This window comes from Lynx rufus, unplaced genomic scaffold, assembly GCF_022079265.1.
Source record: "Lynx rufus isolate CCGP_SWC_20201006 ecotype Redwood Valley unplaced genomic scaffold, mLynRuf1.p SCAF_7, whole genome shotgun sequence".
NCBI classification, from domain to species: Eukaryota; Metazoa; Chordata; class Mammalia; order Carnivora; family Felidae; genus Lynx; species Lynx rufus.
The window spans coordinates 81,874,102-81,899,192 of NW_025814889.1; the positions used below are offsets into that span (position 1 = coordinate 81,874,102).

Here is a 25,091-nt window from a genome sequence, read left to right on the forward strand (position 1 = left end):
TAGCCTGGATCCAACATTTCTTCCTGGATGAGAATCAAAATAATCTACATGTGCAAAGATTCCTAGGATATGTTGTGAAGTATCAATACTTGTAGAAAAGTTTCAAGATCCAAGAGAAAGGGTCCAAAGCCAAGAGATGACTTTTAACTGGAAGAATCTCTTCTGGATCACTTTAAGTAAGAAAACAGAAAAACAGAAAAAATGTGTCCAACTCAAATAATGGTGAGAGAAGGCAAATTCTAGATAAGGTGATGATCCAAATTATGAAAACATCACTACCATCTCAGTATCTGCATTTCAAATGTGAATAAATTTGAGGATTGACGAACAACACTTCTATTTGCCATCAAGTTTAAATTCTAATAGTAATTACAGTACTACGAAGACCACACTGGGTTAGGGCAGTGTCCACAAGTATGAAAACTGTCCTGGAGAAGTTAAAAAGAGACTGAAGGATACCCATTCCATTAGGTGAAGTGGGGACCTGAGCCAGAAATATTCTTCTGTTTTTGCCCAAGTGTACCAATCAGGTAAGTCAATCAGATGAAGTAAAATAATGAAAGGTGAAGAAAAAGCGAAAAGGTTGCCTTAGAGTGTTCATTTAATCTAGCTCACTCTTCCTAGAAAGAAAAAACAACGAAAGAAGTGGAAGAATGCTGTGCTTCATATGTAATTCAATAGCAAGGGTTATTAAGCAAATCTCTTTTTGCTAATTGCAACAAAGGGCCAAAATTATATTGACAATGTACATGATTAAGTGAAAGAAGTAAAAAAAAAAAAAACTCACGTATCATCTGGCATGCCTTTATGTTTCACCCATTATTCATTACCATGTGATATTGAGAGACCCCTCTCTCATCAAATTCAATTTCTCAAATTGTCCTTGCAGATTGGAGAGAAGTCAGAAGTTAGTAATGAGAAACTATACAGCATGCTGAAACCAATTCATCCTTTTGGGATTGACTGATAATTCAGAGATGAAGGTTCTTTTTATTTTTCTACTTATCACAAACGTGTTGAGAATAATAGGGAATTGGACTATCATCATGCTTGCATTTATTGATTCTCATTTTAAAATTCCCATGTATTTTATCTCAGAAATTTCTCATTCTTAGAAGTCTCACTCACAAGTGTTTATGTTCCCAGATTCCTTTATAGCATATCCACTGGTGATAATACCACTACTTACAATGCTTGTGCTACTCAAATATATTTGTCATAATTTTTGGAGCAATATAATTTTTTCTCCCAGTTGCCATGTCACATATCATTTTGTGGTTAATTTATACCCCTGCATTATGTGACCATCATGAGCCAAAGGGTCTGTACTATCCTTATCCTTGGCTGTTGGCTGACTGACTTATTGTTGTGTTTACTCGATGTTGTGTGGGCTTTCAGGTAGAATTTTGTGACTCCACTGTCATTGATCATTTTGGCTCTGATGCATCCTCTCTCCTAAAAACTTCATGTTAAGATACACAGTACATAGAGAAAATTATCATTAGCTGTGCTTCACTAACATTAATCATGGCCCTCATTTCTGTGGTGCAGCTTTATATTTACATCATCCAGACTATCTTCAGGTTCCCTTCTCCTCAACAGAAAAAACAAAAAAAACTTTTCCATCTGCTCTTCCTACATAATTGCAATTTCTATCACCAGTGGTGGCTATATCTTCATCTAGATTGTTTTCAGCAAAAGAAGGAGTGACCATTAATAAAGGAGTATCAGTACTCATTAATTCTGTGGTCCCTTTTATTTATATCCTGAGAAACAAGCAAGTGAAGCAAGGTTTCAAGAATTCAATCAAAAGAATGAAATCCCTATCAAAGTAAGAATGAAGACACTCAGAAATACTTCCTCTTAATAGTCAACTTGGCTGCATCCAAAATTTGTCAGTGTAGGCTTCTTTCAAAAAAATTTTTAACGTTCATTATGAAATCTACCCTCATATCATTACCTTCCCTTTTATTGTATGAAAGACAATAAATATGTGCCTTTCCTCATTAAAGTAATATAATGAGTTTTTGGCAACTGAGTTGTAAGAGTCCCCTACATATTTTGGAGATTAACCCTTTATCAGATACTAGGTTTGCAAGTATTTTCTCCCATTCCATAGATTTTTTTAATGACAATTTTCTTCTCTTTTCATGTTTAGAAAAGTACCATTGAGATTTTGATAGGGATTCCAGTGACTCTGTAGATCACTACAGATCACTGTCCATTCATAGTATGGAAATTTTAACATTATTAAGACTTCCAGTCCATGAACATAAGATATCTTTCCATTTATTTGTACTTTCCTTAATGTCCTTCATCAAATGTCATATCATTTTCAGTGTATTAGTCTTTTACTTGTTTATCATTGTATATTTCCTCTGGTTCCCACCAACAGGTAATATGAATGTGAATGAAATACATGTACATTTGAGGCATCATTTTTTAAATTTATTTATTTTTTTGAGAGAGAGATATAGCACGAGTGGGAGGGAGACAAGAGAATCTGAAGCAGACTCCAGGCTCTGAGCTGTCAGCACAGAGCCCAGCACAGGGCTCGAACTCATGAACCACAAGACCATGACCTGAGCCACAGTCAGACACCCAACCAACTGAGCCACTCAGGCACTCCTAGGCATCATTATTTTTAAGTTGATAATTATGACTAGCAAAATGTCTTCCAAGAACAAGCTAGAAATGATCTCTTTCAGTAAATTTTCCTTGATCAGTCACGCACTACTCTGATCTTCATTTCCTATTTCCTCTAGTAGTCATGTATTATATGAATTATATCTGAATTAAGTTACTTAAAATTGTTGATATTGATCTGTATTGCTGGAGATAATTTCATTCTTTTTATGGTATACATTTTATTTCATCCCTCTTTTTTCTTTTTTTTTTTTTTTTAATTTTTTTTTCAACGTTTATTTATTTTTGGGACAGAGAGAGACAGAGCATGAACGGGGGAGGGGCAGAGAGAGAGGGAGACACAGAATCGGAAACAGGCTCCAGGCTCTGAGCCATCAGCCCAGAGCCTGACGCGGGGCTTGAACCCACAGACCGCGAGATCGTGACCTGGCTGAAGTCGGACACTTAACCGACTGCGCCACCCAGGCGCCCCTCATCCCTCTTTTTTCACATGGACTACATGGAAGTGTTAATAAAATAAAATTTTAAATAAAATTATAAACAGTATGACATAAGTCTCTTCCTCACCATTTTCCCCTGCTATTCAGTCTGCCATAGAGCCATTCACTATGTGTCCTTTTATATGTCCTTCCATAGACATTTTATACATATACAAAAATGTTAGCATCTTTCATCCAAACTCCAAACTCCATTCTTTTTCAAATGCCCAAGTTTGGGGCAGTTGGGCAGCTCAGTCAATTAACTGTCCAACTTCAGCCTAGGTCATGATCTCACGGTTCATGGGTTCGAGCCCTGCATCAGGTTCTGTGCTGACAGCTCAGAGCCTGGACCCTGCTTCTGATTCTGTCTCCATCTCTCTCTGCTTCTCTCCCTCTCCCCCTCTCTCTGTCAAAAATAAATAAACATCAAACGTCCAAATTTTAAGAGCACAATACTAAATAAACAAGTAAGTAAGTAAATAAAAAACAGGGAATGATGGCTCAAAGACCAAACTAAATCTCCAACAAGTGACCCTAAGGAAACATGCTGAAATACCCAACAATTCAAAATAACAGTGCTGAGATGCTGAATAAGAATACGGACAACTAAATGAAATCAGGAAAGGATTCATGAACAACAGTGAAAATATCAACAAAAAGACAGAAACTATAAAAAGAGCCAAACAGAAATTTTGGACCTGAATAATACAACAACTGAATTTTAAAAAATTATCTAGGGAGGTTAAATAGTAATCTTATTCAAGCAGAAGAATGAATCAGTGAACTTGGAGATACAGACTTCAAGCTACAGAATGAATAAATCACACGGATAAAAGGCACAGTTTAGGGAATATAGTGAATGGCATTATAATAGCATTATATGGTGACAGATGGTAGCTACACTTGTGGTGAGCATAGCACAATATATAGACTTGTTGAATGACTATGTTGTACACTTGAAATTAATGTAACATTGTGTGTCAATATGCTGCAATAAAAAATTTTTGAGTCAGGGAGCAAAAACGAAAATAGAATGAAGAAAAGTGAAGAGAGCCCAAAGGATTTATGAGACACCATCAGGTAGACAAATACATACGTTATGAGAGTCCCGGAAGGAGAAGAGAGATGAAAGGGCAGAGAGCAAATTTGAAGAAATAATGGCTGAAAACTTTCCAAATCTGAAAAAAAGAAATGGGCACACAAATTTTAGAAGCTTGAAGAAGTCTACATAAGATACTCAAAGAGACCCACCCTGACAGACATTATAAACAAACTGTCAAAAGTTAAAGATAAAGAGAGAATCTAGAGAGCAGCAAGAGCAAAATACTGTCAGACACAAGGGAGCTCCTATCAGATTATCAAGGCATTTCTCAGCAGAAACTTTGCAGGCCAGAAGGGAGTGGGACTATATATTCAAAATTGTGAAAGAAAAAACTGGCAACAATGATACTATATTCAGCAAAAGTGTCCTTTGAAAAATCAAAGAGAAATTAAGACTTTCCAAATGAGCATAACATAAGAAAAATCATTACCACTTGATCTTCCCTACAAAAAAATACTACAGGGAATCCTCCAAGTTGAAATTTTAAAGGTCTCTGGTAAAGGTAATATACAGGGATACCTTGGAGATATTGTGGATTCAGTTCCAGACCACTGTATAAAGCAAGTACCATAATAAAGTGAGTCAGATGAATTTTTGGTTTCCCAGTGTACATAAGAGTTATGTTTACATTATTCTCTGGTCTATTAAGTGTGCAATAGCATTAGGTCTAAAAAACGCTGTATATGCCTTAATATAAAAATACTTTATTGCTAAAAAATGCTAACGATCATCACTGCTCCCAAAGAGTCATAATCTTTTTGCTGATAGAGGGTCTTACCTCAGTGTTGATGAAAGCTGACTGATCAGGGTGGTGGTTGTTGAAGGTTGGGGTGACTGTTGCAATTTCTTAAAGTAGAACAACAATAAAGTTTGCCACATCAATTGACTTTTTTCCTTTCATAATTTCTCTATAGCATGTGATGTTATTTGATAGCACTTTTCACCCATAACTTCTTTCAAAATCGGGAGTCGATACTCTCAAAATCCACCATTGCTTTATCACCTAAGTTTATGTAATATTCTAAATCCTTTGTTCTCATTTTAACTATCCTTACAGCATCATCCTTAGGAGTAGCTCCCATCTCAAAAACCACTTTTGGGGTATCTGGGTGGCTCAGTTGGTTAAGCCTCCAGCTCTTGGTTTTGGCTCAGGTCACGATCTCACAGTTCGTGAGTTTGAACCCCACATCTGGCTCTGTGCTGTCAGTGTGGAACCTGCTTGGGATTCTCTCTCTCTCCCTCTCACTCTCTCTGCCCCTCCCCTGCTTGCGCTCTCGCTCTCTCTCTCTCTCTCTCTCTCTCTCTCTCTCTCTCAAGTAAACAAACAAACACTTTCTTTGCTCATCCATAAGAAGCAACTCTATGTCTAGGTAAGTTTTATCATCAGATTGCAGCAACTGTGTAACATCTTCAGGTTCCACTTCTAATTATAGTTCTCTTGTTATTTCCACAACATCCACAGTTATTTCCTCTACTGAAGGCTCATACCCCTCAAGACAATCAACATCTATTAAAACTTCTGTTCATGTTGATATCTTGACCTTTTACCATGAAGCACAAATGTTCTTAATGGCATCTAGAATGGTGAATCCTTTCCAGAAGGTTTTCAATTTGGCAAGATCCATCAGAAGAATCATTCTCTATGGCAGTCCAAGCTTCATGAGATGTATTTCTTAAAGACTTGAAAGTTAAAATTATTCCCTGATCCATGGACTGCAAAATGGATATTGTGTTAGCAGGCATGAAAACAGTATTAATCTCACTGGAAATGTCCATTAGAGTTCTTGGGTGACCAGATACACTGTCAATGAGCAATAATATTTTAAAAGAAACCTTTTTTTTCTGAGCACTAGGTTTCAACAATATGTTCAAAATATTCAGTAAAACATATTGCAAATCCATGTGCTCTCATCCAGGCTTTATTGTACCATTTATAGAGTACACGCAGAGTACATTTAGCATAATTCTTAAGGGCCTTAGGATTTTCAGAATGGTCAGTGATCATTGCCTTTGACTTCAAGTTACCACCTTCATTAGCCACTAATAAAAGAGTCAACCTGTCCTTTAAAGCTTTGAACCCAGACATTGGCTTTTCCTTTCTAGTTTTGAAAATCCTAGACAGCATCTTCTTTCAATATGAGGCTGTTTCATCTACATTGAAAATCTGATGTTTAGTGTAGCCACCTTCATTAATTATCTTAGCTAGACCGTCTCGATAACTTGCTGAAACTTCCACATCAGTAGTTGTTGCTTCACCCTGCACTTTTATGTTATAGAGATGGCTTCCTTTCCTAAACTTCATGAACTAACCTCTGCTAGGGTCAAACTTTTTCTTTGAAGCTTCCTCACCTCTTTCAGCCATCAGAGAATTAAAGACAGTTAGGACCTTACTCTGAATTAGGCCTTGGCTTAACAGAAAGGAGAGACTAAAGGTGACAAAGACTAGAAAAGATTACAGAAAACCTCCAGAAACAATGGCAAAACAAGTAATAAAATGCCAACAAATGTATTATCAATAATTACTTTGAATGTAATAAAAGACATAGCATGTCAAAATGCAGGAAGCCCCATCTAGGTACTTCCTACAAGACTCATTTTAGACCTAAAGATACCTGCAAATTGAAAGAGAGGGAGCAGGGAAACACTTATCATGCAAACGTAGGTCAAAAGAAAGTCCAAATAGGAATACTTATATCAGACAGACTAGACTTTAATTTTTTTTAACATTTTTATTTATTTATTTTTTTGAGAGAGAGAGAAACAGAGCACAAGCAGGGGAGGGGCAGAGAGAGAGGGAGACACAGAATCTGAAGCAGGCTCTAGGCTCTGAGCTGTCAGCGCAGAGCCCGACGCAGGGCACAAACCCACGAACCATGAGATCATGACCTCAGCCGAAGTTGGTTGCTTAACTGACTGAACCACCCAGGCACCCCCAGACAAACTGGACTTTAAAACAAAGACTGTAGGGGCGCCTGGGTGGCGCAGTCGGTTAAGCGTCTGACTTCAGCCAGGTCACGATCTCGCGGTCCGGGAGTTCGAGCCCCGCGTCAGGCTCTGGGCTGATGGCTCAGAGCCTGGAGCCTGTTTCTGATTCTGTGTCTCCTTCTCTCTCTGCCCCTCCCCCGTTCATGCTCTGTCTCTCTCTGTCCCAAAAATAAATAAACGTTGAAAAAAAAAATTAAAAAAAAAAAAACAAAGACTGTAAAAAGAGACAAAGAAGGGCATTATGTAATCATACAGGAGACAATCCAACAAGAAGACGTAACAATAGTAAATATTTATGCATCCAACATGGAGCACTCAAATATATAAACAAAAAGGAAGTAATTGATAAAACACAGTAATAGTAAAGGACTTTAATATTCCACTTACATCAGTGGACATTTCATCTAAGCAGGAAATCAACAAGGAAACAATGGCTTTGAATGACACACTGGACCAGATGGACTTATAAAATGCTAAAAATTTGGCACTCTAATGAAGGCACAGTTACAACTTGGTATAAATATATATTTGTTGGTAAGCGTAATGTTGTGGGGCAGGTCACTTCTGTTTGTTCCGGTTTCTATGACTACTCATGAATTAATTCAAAACATATGTATTGAGAACCTATGATATGATCGATATTGCTATGAGTACTAAGATCAAAAAGAATAAACAGGTACTGACCCATTTCTACTGATGTGTGTATTACATTCAGAACATTCCATTCTAAATTCTAAAACATTCCATTCCATTCTAAAATTCCATTCCATTCTATTCTAAAACAGCAAAATACTTTCTTTTAAGTGCACATGGAACATTCTCCAGAAGAATTCACACATTAGGTCACAAAACAGGCCTCAACAAATACAAATATATTGAAATCATACCACATAACTTTTCTGACCATAATGCTATGAATCTGGAAGTTAACCACAAGAAAAGATTTGGAAAAACCACAAATACACTGGAGGGTAAAGAACTGCTACTAAACAATGAATTGGTCAACCAGGAAAACAAAGAAATAACTTAAAAATACAAGGAAACAAAAAAACACAACAGTCCACAACAGTTTTGGGAACACCAAACACGGTCCTAAGAGGGAAGTCTATAGCAATACATGCCTACCTCAGGAAGGAAGAAAATCTCAATTAACAACCTAACTTTATACCTAAAGGAGCTAGAAGAACAACAACAAAGTTGAAATCCAGCAGAAGAAAGGAAATAATAAAAATTAGAGCAGAAATAAATGATCTCGAAAACAAAACACACACACACACACACACACACACACACACACACACACCCCAACAGAACAGATCAATGCAACCAGGAGCTGGTTCTTTGAAAAAATTAATAAAATTGACAAACCTCTAGCCAGATTCATCAAAAAGAAAAGAGAAAGGATCCAAATAAAGCCACATGTGAGAGAGGAGAAATAACAACCAACACCACAGAAATGCAAACAATTATAACAGAATATAATGTAAAAATCACATGTCAACAAATTGGAAAACCTGGAAGAAATGTACAAATTCTTCAAAACATATAAACTACCAAAACTGAAACAAGAAGAAACAGAAAACTTGAGCACACTGGTAACCAACAAAGAAATTGAATCAGTAATCAAAAAACTCCCAACCAATAAAAGTCCAGGGCCGCATGTCTTCACAGGCAAATTCTACCAAACATTTAAAGAAGAATTAATGCCTATTCTTCTCAAACTCCTCCAAAAATAGAAATAGAAGGAAAACTTCCTAAAATGCATTCTATGAGGCCAGCATTACCCTGATCCTAAAACCAAATAGAGTCCACATAAAAAGAGAACTACAGGCCAATATCCTTGATGAACACAGATGCAAAAATAAGACAAAAACATACAGAGAAAGGCAAACCATAAGAGCCTCTTAATTATAGAGAACAAACTGAAAGTTGCTGGAAGGAAGGTAGGTGGGGATATGGGCTAAATGGGTAATGGGCATTAAAGAGGGCACTTGTGATGAGCACTGCGTGTTATATGTAAGTGATGAATCACTAAATTCTACTCCGGAAACCAATACTACACTATATGTTAACTAACTTGAATCTAAATTAATTAATTGACTAAAATGATTTGATGATTTCCTGTCTTACATTTAATTAATTAAAAAGAAAAAAGATAACATATCTAAATACTTGATACAGGGAAAATGTTAGAAGGTAAGTTTTCAATTATAGGTTTAGAGTGGCCTTACTAATACATTTATTTGGTACTTTGACTTGAAGTCAATTCCAAAATGTTCGAGATAGGCCCAGAAAGATATTCAAAGGAACTGGCAATGGGAAAGTATAACTGGGAAGGTGGACTGTTCTGCCTTAAAGAGAGCTGATTTCTCTCTTAAGGGGTATAAGCATATGCTTTGTTAACCAGAGGCTTAATGTTAAGTCAATTGGTTAAGAGAAAATTTTAGAAATATAGTGAATATGGTGAATATTAGGAAGAAATATATACTCCCTACTCTTCATAATTATCTTCATGTGGAGATGCATAAATCTCAAAAACTTAAAAAATACATGATTCATACAATTATTCAACAAACACTTGCAAAATATTTTATTCAACTAGTTAAACCAGTAAGATAGTAATTTTGTTTAAAAGGAGAATTTAAAGAGCACCTGGGTGGCTCAGTCAGTTAAGCGTCCGACTTCAGCTCAGGTCATGATCTCACAGTTTGTGAGTTGTCACCCCACATCAGGCTCTGTGCTGACAGCTCAGAACCTGGAGCCTGCTTCAGATTCTGTGTCTCCCTCTCTGCCCCTCCCCTGCTTGTACTCTCTCTCTCCCTCAAAATAAATAAACATTAAAAATTTTTTTTAAGGAATAAACACTATAATCAAGACTACTGTTCAGTATCTACTAGATACTGAACAGATTAATATCCTATAGTGCCATAAAACTGCAATCTTTGGAATATCTTTTCCACTGAACAGAAATCTATAGTCAATGTGTCATTTCAAGGTATGTGGACTTTAAGCAAAGAGTAAATAACAAAGTATATTTTCCTGAATAATTAAATAATTTTTAGATGAGTCTATAAAATGACATTGAAAAGACAGGCATTTGCCTGCTTTATTTCTAAAGTTTGAAGATTTTTTTCAATAATTCATGTGTGCAATTCTCTTGGCCTGTCTCGTACCTATCCTTGCCTGTTGTTGACAAGACTTATCTGACAAGTAGATCTTGAACAAGGATCTGGATATGCTAGATCTATCCTATTCCCTTTCCTCTTTTAAGTTGTCTTTTCTACAACTAGATTTCAGACTGCTTGAACTCATTCAATAAGTTACCCACGCTGGTTGATGGGACAGATTTGGATCTAGCAGTACCTGATAGATATGACTAAACAGTGATTTCTTATTGGAATGTCCAAAGTCATATTTTTAACATCTCTATCTGTAACAAAACCGATACTTTAATAACCATTTAATTGCCTACTTTCTCTAATTGACTCAGAAATCAACCAAAATAAGGATGGGATTCCCTTACGATCCCAACAGTGGCAAGGGACCCATACACTTTGTGAATATTATGTGGCATTACACATTGGAAGCAAAGTGTGACAATACACTTCAAAATTCTAATTTTGTTTCATGTTTATTCATTTTTGAGAGACAGCGAGTGAGTCAGGGCGGGGCAGAGAGAGAGGGAGACACAGAATCTGAAGCAGGCTCCAGGCTCTGAGCTATCAGCACAGAGCTCGATGCAAGGCTCAAACCCACAAACCGTGAGATCATGACCTGAGCCAAAGCTGGACACTTAACCAACTGAGCCACCCAGGTGCCTCTCAAAATTCTAAAATATAAGTGGCCTTTGCCTCAGAAATTCCTCTTCTGATAATAATGCTGGTAATTAAAGAAATAGATGATATTTATATTCAATAAGATTTTTATTTTTTTAAATAAGATTTTTAACATATAACTTTATAATAGTTAAATATGGGAAGCTTTTTCAAATAAAGGTTTGTCCATAAAGAGTATATTGTGATGCAAATCTATATTTTTACCATGCAAAAGCATTTACGATAAATTGAGAAATTGATTATATATATACTACTTTCAAGTATATTTATACATTTTTCCACTTAAAGTACAGACCTAAAGCAATTTTGTTGTCTTTTGTTAACATTTTGTTATCTATGAGTTGAAGAGTAGCCAGAAATACCGTTTCATCAGAAAAGTATTGTTTTGCACTCAGAATGTATCTAATAAAATTGTTTCACCTTATTGTCTCCAAGGACATGATTCCCACTGCTGCCTCTATTAGGTGTTTTGCCAAAATTCAGCATATATTATAATCATTAGTCATATTTGAACCTTGGTTACCTAGGACCCTTTATTTACCCACATAGAGAGCTCCCGCACATCCATATGAGTCTGAGATAATAAAACATCTATGTTACTTCACTGTGTAAAAGTCTATTTTTGCCCAGAGAAATCAGAAATCATCCATCAAAATCTTCTAAAAATCACCTTAGATTTCTCATCATTTAAAATAAATGACTTTTTTTTCAGGTTTGCTATATAAGAAATTTTTTCCTAGGTTTAACATGGAATAGAATATTTTCTTTTGGTCTTTTTCTTTAATGTTTTTATTTATTTTTAAGAGAGAATACGTGGGGGACAGGCAAAAAGAAGTGGACAGAGAATCTGAAGTGGGCTCTGTGCTGACAATAGCAAGCCCCATGTGGGGCTTGAACTCACCAACCTTGAGATCATGACCTGAGCCAAAGTAGGACGCTCAACCGACTGAGTCACCCAGGTGTCACTAAAGTGGAATAGAATTTTTAACAAGAGTTTCTGGGCAACTCAGAGAACACTACCTGCAGTAAAACACTGTCTGTGAATGTGTATGTCTCCATGAGAGGGGCCTTTGTGCACACATTCGACTCCACTTACGCTTTCAGTTTCATCTTTGGAACCATCAGGATCATAGAGTCATCTAAAGTCATGATTACCTTCCACAAGAGTAAGTATATTCTTATTTGGGAATTTCAGTTTTTCTTCAGTTAACATTCTAGCTCCTTGGTCTCTGCAAAAATATCAGACTTGTCTATTGAAATATGAGATGGAAATAAATTAATTTGGATATCTCTGAAAAAAAACAAATATTTATAATGTTATAAGTAGTTATTTGTAATATTATTTTATTTTAGAAAAATTAAATTTTAAGGGATTGAACTCACTGGAAATATTTAATACACACATCAGTAGAGATGAGTCAGTACTTTTTCACTCATTTTGGCCTTAGTGCTTATAACAGTATCAATCATACCATAGGTTCTCAGTACATGTTTTTAATTAATTCATGAGTAGTCATAAAAACAGTAGGAACAGAAGTGACCTGACCCACAACATCACACTTACCAACAAATATATATTATACCAAGTTGTAATGGTGCCTTCATCACAGTGCCAAATTATTAGCAATGTTGTCTATAGTGATCAATGAGCTAATTATAAATACAAATATTCCAGGGTGCCTGGGTGGCTCAGTCGGTTAAGCATCCAACTTCGCTCAGATCATGATCTCACAGTTCATGGGTTTGAGCCCCGCATTGGGCTCTGTGCTGGCAGCTCAGAGCCTGGAGCCTGTTTCGGATTCTCTGTCTCCCTCTCTCTCTGCTCCTCCCCCACTCATGCTCTGTCTCTCAAAAATAAACAAACATTGAAAGAAAAAAAAATTTATAAATACAAATATTCTTTGAACTACACTAAATTGAAAATACACCTAAATTAAAGTGGTTTACCAGAACACTCACTTAACATTCCAAGATCACAGAAAATAAATTGGTGATTAGAATGAAAGGAGAGTTTGGGAATCTGGGACAATGCTCTGAGTTAGCATGCCACAGTGAAGCACTGAGAGCTTTAAGAATGTTCTCAGTTTGGTTCAAAAGGGTCAATTCCTATATGATTCTGTCTAAAAGGGTACTTGATTATCAGTTATTTCTCCCCCTGAGCATGATTAGTGCTTCTTTTCTGTAGAGATGCATATAATTCAAGGTAATTTCCTAACTGTAGGAGTCTGATGCTGTTATTTGTTACTGTCTTAATAGAAATACCATGCTTCAATTCACCAGACCTTAGAAAAGCACACCTCTAGGTTTCTCATTGGGTACAGATTGCTAGAATAAGTAAAAACATACATCAACAAATTTTTACCTAGGAAATCCTTTTCGTCCTTGGAATAGAGGGAAAACAAAAGATATAGACTCTATTTACAAAATAACTGCTCATTTAATTAATTACCTAATGATAGTTGAGAAAGAAATGTGAAATACCTGTTACCTCATGTCCAAAATTGCAGCCTCTCTGAACTCTGCTCTTAGTATTTCTTTACAGAACATTGAACAGGTTATCAGAGGCACCAAAATTCACAGGCTTTATAAAGAATTCAGAAAAGAGGGGCGCCTGGGTGGCGCAGTCGATTAAGCGTCCGACTTCAGCCAGGTCACGATCTCGTGGTCCGGGAGTTCGAGCCCCGCGTCGGGCTCTGGGCTGATGGCTCAGAGCCTGGAGCCTGTTTCTGATTCTGTGTCTCCCTCTCTCTCTGCCCCTCCCCCGTTCATGCTCTGTCTCTCTCTGTCCCGAAAATAAATAAACGTTGAAAAAAAAAATTAAAAAAAAAAAAAGAATTCAGAAAAGAAAACACAATAGTTGTAATGCCATTGATTAGTGCCCTCACACATTCGCATAAGTATTAGAGGAAGTTATGGAACAAAAAAAAGAGGAGGAGGAAGAAAATGAAGGAGAGAAAAGAGGTAGTAGCTTTAACTTATTATCTGCCAGGCACTCTGCATGAATTATCTCAATCAGTACGCACAATAATTCCATGAAAGTAGGTATTATGGAGGAAACTAAAGCTATAAAGGAAAGGAGAAGGGGGAACAGCACACTCTTATTTCAAAGACAGTGTATAAAGCACAGGAAGCAAACTTCCTCTTACTAGACATTAGCCCACAGGAAGACAATAGAATCGGTCACACCTGCATAATGTTAAAGGCAGTCTCAAAAAAATCAGTTAATTTTTACCCCAATCAGCTTATAGGTTAATGATCTTATATATAAAATCATTTTAAAACCTGCTCAGTTTAAAGAAAATACCTTGTTTTTGTTGTTTAAGGCAAATATGACAGTCATTCTTTATTTCTACAAACTTTTAAAGAACACTTACTATGCCCCTGGAGATAAGTTTGCTGCTGGAGACACAATAATGTCCAAAATAAAATTTGTCTACCCTATTTGACAAGTTAGTCATAAGACTTATCATAAGAATAGTCATAGACTACAAGGAAAAGCTACTTCTACTTAAAGGGTTATAGATAGATTCCTAGTGAAATTTATACCTAAACCAAAAATTGAAAGAGGGATAGGAAGGTTAGAGACTGCAAGTATAGAGATCACTAAAGAGAAAAGGATCAGCATATGGAAATTTCCACAGATAATTTTAAGCATGGCCTTTTATGGAAACTGCTAGTAAATAAGTGAAGCAAATTGAATCAGGAAATGTGAAACCAACAGCCTGACTCTATAGACTGTTACTCTTTATCACTATGATATACTATCCTTTTTTTTTTTTCATTAAAGTATAATTAGCAGTGCTATGTTGGCTTCAGTTTTACAATATAATGATTCCACAATTCTATACATTTCTCAGTGCCCATCAAGGTAACTCTACTCTTAATCCCTTTTACCTACTTCACCCAGGCCTCACCCACCTTCCCTCTGGCAATCACCAGTTTGGTCTCTGTATTTAAGACTTTTTTTGTTTCTTTTTTCTTTGTTTATTCACTTATTGTTTCTTAAATTCCACATATGAGTGAAATCATATGGTAATTTGATTTCCTGTGACTGACTTATTTCACTTAACATTATACCCTGTAGGTACATCCATGTTGCTGCAAATGTCAAGATTTCATTTTTATGCCCGAGTAATATTCCATTGTATATCATAGAGGTATATACATACTATGGGGAGTAAGATAGCATCCAGTAAAAGTACACTAGAAGAATAGAAGAAATTAGATAAATTGTATTAATACTGGAAATATTAGAAAGATCTCCATATGCTCACTGAGAAGCTTAAATTTTATGATGAAGGTAAAAGGGAGTGATAGAAAGGATTAAAATTATGGCTTGAGTAATTTTAATTATTTGAGATAGCAAAAATTCTACTTGCAAACTCTGAAAAAAATAAAAATTCATTTTTTTAATTCAACTTAATATCAGTGTCTTCCCTCCCTACCTAACTCCACCACCTCATTCTAGTGAATCATTAACATATATCTGTGCTGTCGCCCTCAACCCAGCTTCATCCTAATTCTGGTACATCTGTGCACTTTGAGTGTATTAAGAGGTAAAGAAATGTCAGTATCCATCAGAGTTGACATTATCAAAATATCCATCATCTCTTCATATCCTCAAATACCTATTCTGTGCTTTTCTGCTGTGGGATCTCTTGTCCTCTTCCCATAGAACTCTTATGGTTCAGTGGTTCTCTGTATAAGCCTTAAGACACTTTTATATCTCTACAGCAAATTGCAATACAGGAAAATTTATGAAGGACTGAACGTTCTTTTTTAGCTTCCTGCCACTATTAAGCATAGGAACACCCTTCTTCTAATTCTACACCATCTTGAGACTGGGAATACTATGTGACTTTCTAATGCCCTTATAGCCTGTGTTCAAGGAGCAACTAATTATTTCCTATTATTTTCTTCCTGAGAACTCTTCAAGGAAAAAACCCTGCAGAAGTCTATCTCATTTTCTTTCCTTCTGTTATTCTGGCTTCATATCAGTGGAAGATAGCAGAGAGCCCCAAACATAGAGATCTCATTCAGAACCATCAAATTCTCTAACCTATCCCCTCTTTTATCCCCTGCTAAACAAATTTCCTAAATTCTCTAAGTATGAGAAGCCTTGTCCTTACTCATTACGCATGGAATAAAATCTTTATTGCATGAAAAGATTCCATTAATCTAAATGCTTGATGCATTTGAAACTCAAAATCCCTAAATATGTTCCTTCTTCTACTCTTCATAATTCTTACCTAAAGCCAAAATAAATTAACTTTCATATAATTGAGAGACAGATCAAGAGTTTTAAGGAAATATCTAGTATAGGGTTAATGTCAGTTAATAATCTTTCAGAAACATTTTTCTACAACACATAAGGGAGAATTAATCATATTTGGGATTTTTAAAAAATGATTCTGATTATACTGATTTTAAATTTTGAATGCAAAGATATGTTAAGTATATATTAATATGCTTTTGCAATGTTTCAATGAGATAAAAACACCCAGAGTAAAATTAGTATTGTGAGTGAAAGAATAAAAGAAACAAATTCTGAAGATAGCCAAAATGGCAAGACCTAGTGATAAACTGAAAATGGGAGTAAAGAAAAAAGGAACAATAAAGATTGTCCTTGGATGAGACTTAGGATTGACAGGGAAGGAAATGCAATAGTGAGAGGCACATTTAAAATCTTGAAATGTGCACATCCACAGGACTCTCAATAAGACACAATAAAATAACAAAATAAGAATGCTCAATATAGTTAATAGTAATGATTGTTTGCCATATTCCAAATGCAGTTATAGATATTTTATCTATAGTATCTAAATTTATCAGTATAACCCTAAGATGTAAATATTATTTTTACCTGAATTTTGCACATGAAAAAAAAAAGCACAAGATAAAGACGTTAAGCAAATCACTCAAGGATACTCAAAAAGGAAAAAGAAAAAGTCTAAATTCAAACCCTCCAAATCTGATCTAGATGTCCAAGAATAAACTGAATGTTGAAGTCAGAACACCTAAGATATATTTTCCCTGCAGATACAAAGTTGGGAATCATCAGTCTATTTGAAGTCACCTTTTTATAAGATTCAACTTATTCATAAGAGACAGAGTGAGAGAAATGATTTTCTAGAAAAGAGATTTCAGATGGATCAATAACCAAACGGATTGGAGAAGGAAAGGAAGCCACGAGAGAGAATGAAAAAGAATAGACAAAGTAGTAGGAAGAAATTCAAGGAAATATGAGTTGGCAGGAATTAAGCTGTAATGACTTTCATAAGGTAGCAGTTTATAGTCTCATATGCAGTAAAGAGTTTGAGCTAAATGAAGGCTGAATTGTGTTTAATGAGTGAAACAAGAGGGAAGCTAGTGTTGACCTTGACTAGAGTAGTTTAAATGGTGCAAAAATCAGATGAGTTGATGTATAAATGGTTGATAAGACAGAGGAGACATCACATAGGTGAAATTTAAATGACAACGTGGAAGTATAATTAAAAGGCTAAAACTTCTTTGTACATGTGATATTGGTACATGTGATTTACCATAAGTTATTTCTAGCTGAAACAAGGTAGGCAAAAACAAAAAAATTGGGGCTATGGCTCTTCAGCTCTATAAACATATTCCTAATGTTCTCTTACTTCTCTGTAATAATTTTGAATCAAACACATTACTGTTCAATACATGCAAGGAGTGATTTGTCACTGTCAAATGTGTTTAGAAAGAAACAATGGAAATTCAGTTTGAAATTTTAATAACAAGAATCTGCTCTAAATGAGAAACCATTGATGGGGAAAGAGGAATAAAAGCTCTCAAGATCTAGAGAATATGAAACTGTAGCAGCTTGAGTGCTTAGGGCCATCACTGTTGAAGAAACCTTGAAGTAATGAATGAGATGATACAAATCCAGACTTCAGTTTGTAACTGGAGGAGAAATTCTTTGGAGAACAAGGATATCCTACAATATATATTAAGTAGATAATATATTCTAAAAGTAGAAAGAAAATACAGCCAAAGGTAAATATTAAAAATATTAAATATGTACATTTAAAGTAAAATTTCTATGGGGAAAACCTCAAAAAAATTGGACTGTTAACACACTTAAATGAATCTTTAAGAAAATATATCCAACAAAAACACACTTCCAAGATGAACTAAATAAGCTGACACAGGATAAACTATGTGATAAATATTCATTGCCAGTTTAATAACTAATACATATGTAAATTTTAGTACTGGGATTATTTGACCAATGATCATTGTTAGTTTTCAAGTCTTCTCTGCTAGAAGCATGTCTGCAGATGGAAAATATGGGGAGGGCAGAATTGTTGATCCAAAAGCAACTTATAAAGAGAGGAATTTTTTTTAATGATGTTTATAAGATGATATGTTCAACTGACACCAGGTCTAGCTAAGTTGTATATTTATTAGAAGCAGCAGTAGGAAATATGTGATTTAAATATGAATAGTTAGTTGTGTGACACAAAGAGGCACTCAAACATCACCATGTGTTATGTGCTCACTTCTCCATTAGCCAGTATATAGGAATCACTCTTAGATGTACTTCTCTTGAGGTTAGAAGTTGGCCAGGACTTTGGAGCTCTTCATATAGTCCTCTTTATTGTTTCAAGCAGATTGGGCAAGAGACAAGAAATAATCAAAGATGAGAAACCAAACCACGCTTACGACTTTCATCTTGCTGGGACTGACAGATGACACTCGACTGAAAATTTTGCTTTTTATCTTTCTATTTCTTTCCTACATATTGAGTGCATCTGGAAACCTAACCATCATCACCCTCACTCTGATTGATTCTCACCTTAAAACACCAATGTATCTTTTCCTCCAAAATTTCTCCTTCTTAGAAATTTCATTCACAACTGCTTGTATCCCCAGGTTCTTATATAGCATATCATCTGGTGACAAGTCCATTACCTATAATGCTTGTGTCAGCCAACTGTTGTTTACAGACCTCTTTGCAGTAACAGAGTTTTTTCTCCTGGCCACCATGTCCTATGATCGCTATGTGGCCATCTGCAAACCACTGCATTACATGACCATTATGAACAGCAGAGTCTGCAAGAACTTCATCCTCTTCTGTTGGGTAGCAGCACTGATCATCATTCTCCCACCACTCAGTCTAGGTTTGGACCTGGAATTCTGTGATTCAAACATCATTGATCATTTTTGCTGTGATCCATCTCCTCTCCTGAAGATCTCTTGCTCAGATACATGGTTGATAGAGCAGATGGTTATAGTATGTGCTGTGTTGACATTCATCATCACCCTCATGTGTGTAGTTCTTTCCTACATACATATCATCAGGAGCATTCTAAAGTTTTCCTCTGCCCAGCAAAGAAAAAAGGCCTTTTCCACTTGTTCTTCCCACATGATTGTTATTTCCATTACTTATGGTAGCTGCATCTTCATTTATGTCAAACCTTCAGCCAAGGATGAGATGGCTATTAATAAAGGGATTTCACTCCTTATTACTTCTATCTCACCAATGCTGAATCCCTTTATTTACACACTGAGAAACAAGCAAGTGAAGCAAGCTTTTCATGACTCAATTAAAAAAATTGCATTCCTCTCAAAGATGTAAAGGAGAAATGAGTCCATGAATCCAAAAGGGAAGGTGAATACACACAAAACCTGAAGCTTTATATATATACTATTTGTTTCTGTATCACTTATTCTCCAGTCATACTGACACTCTCACTTTCCTTTTAAGCTTGCTAACTGTGAACCCTATTCCATTTTTCACTCTCCACTAAAACTAAACTCTGGGGGCACCTGGGTGGCTCAGTCAGTTGAGCGTCTGACTTCGGCTCAGGTCATGATCTCACGGCTTGTGAGTTCGAGCCCCATTTCAGGCTCTGTGCTGACAGCTCAGAGCCTGGAGCCTGCTTCAGATCATGTGTCTCCCTCTCTCTCTGCCCCTCCCCTGCTCACACTCTGTCTGTCTCTCCCTCAAAAATTAATAAACATTAAAAAATTAAAAAAAAACTAAACTCTGAAGATACTTACTCTTACTATCTGACGTAAATTGATGTTTGCCAAACATGCTGGTTGTTATCCCTAGCAACACAGTAGACCACATTTTTCTGCCATAGTTCTACACTGTTAGGTGTGTCTAAGTACCCAAGTTATAGTTACCAGAATGGCTGTGGAAGTGATGAGCACCATTTCTAGACCTGGCCTGTAAAACATACAATATGTGATTCACCATTCATGCCTTTTCCCCACCTATCAGTCAGATGCCCATGTTTAAATGACTTTTGTAAGCTTTGCATTGGTAATGAATGAGGTTGATTCTCCATCTCAGCAAGCCTGATAAATCTTTTCCTCTGCCCCCACCTCCACTCAGTTGTCACTAGATTTGACAGGTGAAGTATCACAGAAATATCCCTGGTACTTAGCAAGGGGGCCATATTCACAGCTTAGGTCTATTCTGGTTAAATGAGTGAAATGATGACCCACCTTAAAGTACCATTAGAAGTATGTACTGTTAAATTTAATGGTATAGATACTATCTTGACTATTGGCATCTTCCTCCTCAGACACTCATAAACTCAAATATAGCCCAAAACAACCATATGAGGGAAACAGTATTAAAAATAATATACACAAAGTTGTGAAGTTTTAATACTACCCACCCCTCTTTCACATCTTCTGGTCCTATAAACCTTTCCAGCAAAGTGCCTGTGTTACTTCCTCTCATACCTACTGTGAGGGGGCAATCATTTAAATAAAATTCCAGCCTTTTAATGTTTGTCAAGCACTTTTTTTGAATGACTGGTGTTTAAATTGCCGTCTCCCATTTTCAAGGAGTCCATTGCATTGAGGGCATTATGGAATATAATATGTCTATGTAATATTTTCTTTTTCTTGACTTTTTATGTACATTGGTAGAAGTAATGTAACTGTATCAGAAGAAATATATTCAAGATACCCTACAAGGGATTGTGCAAGTAGATGTTGGTCCTTCAGTCACTTGCAGAGACCATAAGCTTAACTGAAGGAGTAAATTTAGCCCCCTGTACAAAAATTTACCATTCTAAGTCACAACCCTCACTACATTTGAAACGCTTACAAGCTTGGATAAGTTGAATAAATCTGAATGAGTATTTTAAGATGTGCATGTGGAGTTAAAGTAGCTTTCTCACACATTACAACTGATATTTCACTCTTAATTCTTTAGGGACATCCTATAATTGATCTCTTTTTCATCTTACTCTTTAAAAGTATGTTTCTCTGAAAGTCTGTCTTTAATTAATCCCTTTTAAAGGACTTCACCAGGTCATGTCTTCCTTTCTGCTACCACATACTCTGCCCCCTGAGTCCTAGGTCACAGTTTGAACCAACACCACCAAGGTCAGATTGTCACTGCTCTGCACCCCACACCCTGGGGCCTCAGATGCAGCTATGACTAGATTGTCACTGCTCTGTGTCCAGCCCTCTGAGGCACTGCTGCACCCTCCCTGGATGTGGAAACACTGCACACACCTAGCTGGCACCCTCATGGCCATTTGGAGGAGCAAGTCTTTTCCCACCAAAGCCAGTTTAAAAGGTTCCAAGAGGCAGCTGCTCCCTCAGATTTGTAGACATCAGTGCAAAGCCAGTAGAAACATGAAAAGGCAAAGAAATAGGACACCATCAAGGGAGCGCAGTAATTTTCCAGTAACTGAGACCAGAGAAATGAAAATCTATGAGTTCTGTTAAACAGAATTCAAAACAATTATTTTAAAAAGGATAAATAAGTTGTGAGGATCTAATGTATAGTATAGATAATATTTAATAATACTGTATTATACACTTAAAATTGGCTGAGAGTAGATCTTAAGCATTCTCACCGCAAAGATTAACTATATAAGGTGATGGATGTGTTAATTAACTTGATTTTGGTAACCATCTACAACATACATATGTATCAAATTATCAAGTTAAGCACTTTATATATTTTATTGCCAATTATTCCTAATATATCAGGAAAAAAACAGACATGTATAAAAAAAATAATTCATCAATTATAAAAATAGAAATAGAAAGGCCCATGAGATATAAAAACAAAAGAATCATAAAAATCTGAGAGGTATTTCTTAAAACTATCAACATAGTTATCACTTTGCCTTTTCTTTCATTAGAAGATTTTTCTTTTTTATTATCTGAATATGTTACACTAAGCATTATACATTTTGCAGGATTAATAAATCAGAAAAACTATCCTTATCATCTTAAAAATATTTAACATGATATTGAAATAAAATAAAAGAAAGTTGACTTTTGCCTTGCAATCTGTTACTTATTAGTATAGACATGGCCTACCTCTGATGTTAACGTTATTTGTATATGTGTCTCTCAGGACATTTTCCCCAGTTCTGTTTCTTCCCCCTCTAGATTCCCGGTCTTACATAAGAGATTTATTAGTAATGTTTAGGACAGAACTACCAAGGACATGTTTGTTTCTTTCACTTAACTGAAAATTAGGTCAATTTTGTCAATTTAGAAAAATTTATCTCTGCTAGAAATATCAGAATATCAATTTTTCCAAAACAGAGATCTTTACCTACCCATTTAAACTATTATAAGCTTTGTGGTTAGGAGGGTAGAGAAATGTTTCCTGGGCTCATGAGGAGGCAGGCTTTCTGCTGAAAAAATGTTCATCTTCTGTGGGTGGTGAAACACTGGTGAGCTCTATGTGTGAGTCTGTATTCACAGAAGGTGAATTTTATGAAAGGTCTCAACAACCATTTATGACGTGTGCCTTTCAACATGAGTGACAAATATATGTCACTCATTTTTATTTTTTTTTATGTATTTTTATGTATTTTTATTTTTATGTATTGAGACAACCTATTTTTATGTATTAAGACAATGAACATTGTCTACACATCATAGAATTTGGGGCAACCCTCCTAAGCATCCTCTACCACAATCTCACCCTCATTTTAAACAAAAACTATGCCTAAAACATGTAAATTTTATCTCCATTGAGAGACTTATTTGCTGACGTTTTATCATTGGGTGACCCTGCCCTCTAACTCACATTTTCATGTAAATTCAATTTTTAATCTCTACATCATATCAATGTCAATATCATGAAAGTGTTCTTAATAGTGTGAAATATTAACAGCTGGGAGAAAATGGTGGTATTCCTTGAAGAAAAGATACCATCCTCAGTACATGCAAGCTGAATGAGGTGACTTGGAAGGAGTTATTTATTTGGAATTGTAGTGACAGGAACTGAGGCAACATGTCTAGGCTGCAGACACAATCCCTTTCTATACCACCACTGGAAATGCCGTGTTGTGCCTACGTCCCCTAACCTGGTATTGAAGTGCCAAGGTTAACTTTTAGACAAACTGTGACCTGTTCTTTCCCTCATTTTGCTTTTCTATATTCTTTAAACTAAGCTACAGGACTAGATACACAGTGGGAACTGATACCTGCCTTTCCTAATTATGAAGAAAGAAACTTTTTAAAGTAACAAAGTGAAACTTCATGTAACCATCTAATTGGGACCTCTACAGCAAAAACCTTTTAATTCAACAATGTTGGAAAATGACAAAGTATGCAGTGATTGAAGATAGGAAATATTTGAGCTAGCTTCTATGTAAGTAATCAGATCAGAGAGAGGACCAAATATGTAATACTTATTGACCCAAACAAAGAATTTCAAATAATTGAATTACTATGTTGTATACCTGAAACCAACATAATATTGTATGTCAACTATATTTACATAAAATATTTTCATAAAAAATTTAATAAATAAAAATACATTATTGCTTTTAAGAAAAGCTAACCATCATCTAAGCTTTCAGCGAGTCATAATCTTTTTGCTGCTGGAGGGCCTCACCTTGATATTGATAACTGTTAACTGATAGGGGTGGTGGTTGCTGATGTTTGGGGTGACTATTGCAATTCCTTACAATAAGAAATGAAGTTTGCCACATCAGTTAATTCTTTTCACAAACAATTCTCTGTGGCATGTGATGCTGTTTGATAGCACTTTACCCACAGTATAACTTTCAAAACTACAGTCAATCCTCTCAAACTTTGCCACTGCTTTATCAATAAGTTTATGTAATATTCTAAATCTTTTTATTTCAATGATCTTCACAGCATCTTTATAAGGAGTTGGAGAAACCACTCAAGAAACCACTTTCCTTGCTCATCCATAAGAAATAACTACATCCAGGAAAGTTTTATCATGAGATTGTAGAAACTTAGTTATGTCTTCAGGCTCTACTTATTCTTGTTTTCTTGTTATTTCCACTACAACTATAGTTACTTCCTCCACTGAAGTCTCATACCTCTCAAAGACACCCATGAGGATTAGAATCAACTTTATCCAAATTCCTATTCATGTTGATATTTTGACGTCTTCCCACGAATCATGAATGTTCTTAGTGGCATCTAGAATGGTGAATCCTTTCCAGAAGGTTTTCAATTTGCCCAGATCCATAAGAAGAATCATTCTCGTGGCAGGTGGGTGGTTCAGTCAGTAAAGCATCCAACTTTGGCTCAGGTCATGATCTCACCATTTGTGAGTTCAAGCGCTGCATCAGGCTCTGTGCTGACAGCTCAGAGCATGGAACCTGCTTCAGATTCAGATTCTCTCTCTCTCTCTGCCCCTCCCCTGCTCATGCTCATTTGCTCTCACTCTCTCTCTCAAAAATAACCATTAAAAATTTTTTTAATTAAAAAAAAGAATCATTCTCTATGGCAGCTCAAGCCTTATGAAATGTATTGAATGATAAAACTTGAAAGTCAAAATTACTCCTTGATCCATGGGTTTCAAAATGTATGTTGTGTTAGAAGGCATGAAAACAATATTAATCTTATAGTAAATCTCCATCAGCACTCTTGGATACATTGTCAATGAGCAATAATATTATGAAAGAAAACTTTTTTCTGAGACCTAGGTCTCAACAGTGGGGTTCAAAATATTCCATAAACCATGTCATAAACACATGTGCCGTCATCCAGGCTTTGTTGTTCCATTCATAGAGCACAGGCAGAGTAGATTTAGCATAACCCTTA

At 35.9% G+C, this 25,091-nt stretch overlaps 1 protein-coding gene and 1 pseudogene across 1 annotated transcript; both read left to right on the top strand.

The window, feature by feature from the left end:
* The first annotated feature begins 914 nt into the window (after nucleotides 1-914).
* LOC124501215 (olfactory receptor 6C2-like) lies at nucleotides 915-1,835 on the top strand (annotated as a pseudogene).
* Nucleotides 1,836-18,708: 16,873 nt separating this feature from the next.
* Nucleotides 18,709-19,647, top strand: LOC124502079 (olfactory receptor 6C2-like). Its single transcript, XM_047066522.1, has one exon. It carries the CDS (start codon nucleotides 18,709-18,711, stop codon nucleotides 19,645-19,647), a length of 939 nt encoding a protein of 312 aa, XP_046922478.1.
* Nucleotides 19,648-25,091: the final 5,444 nt, after the last annotated feature.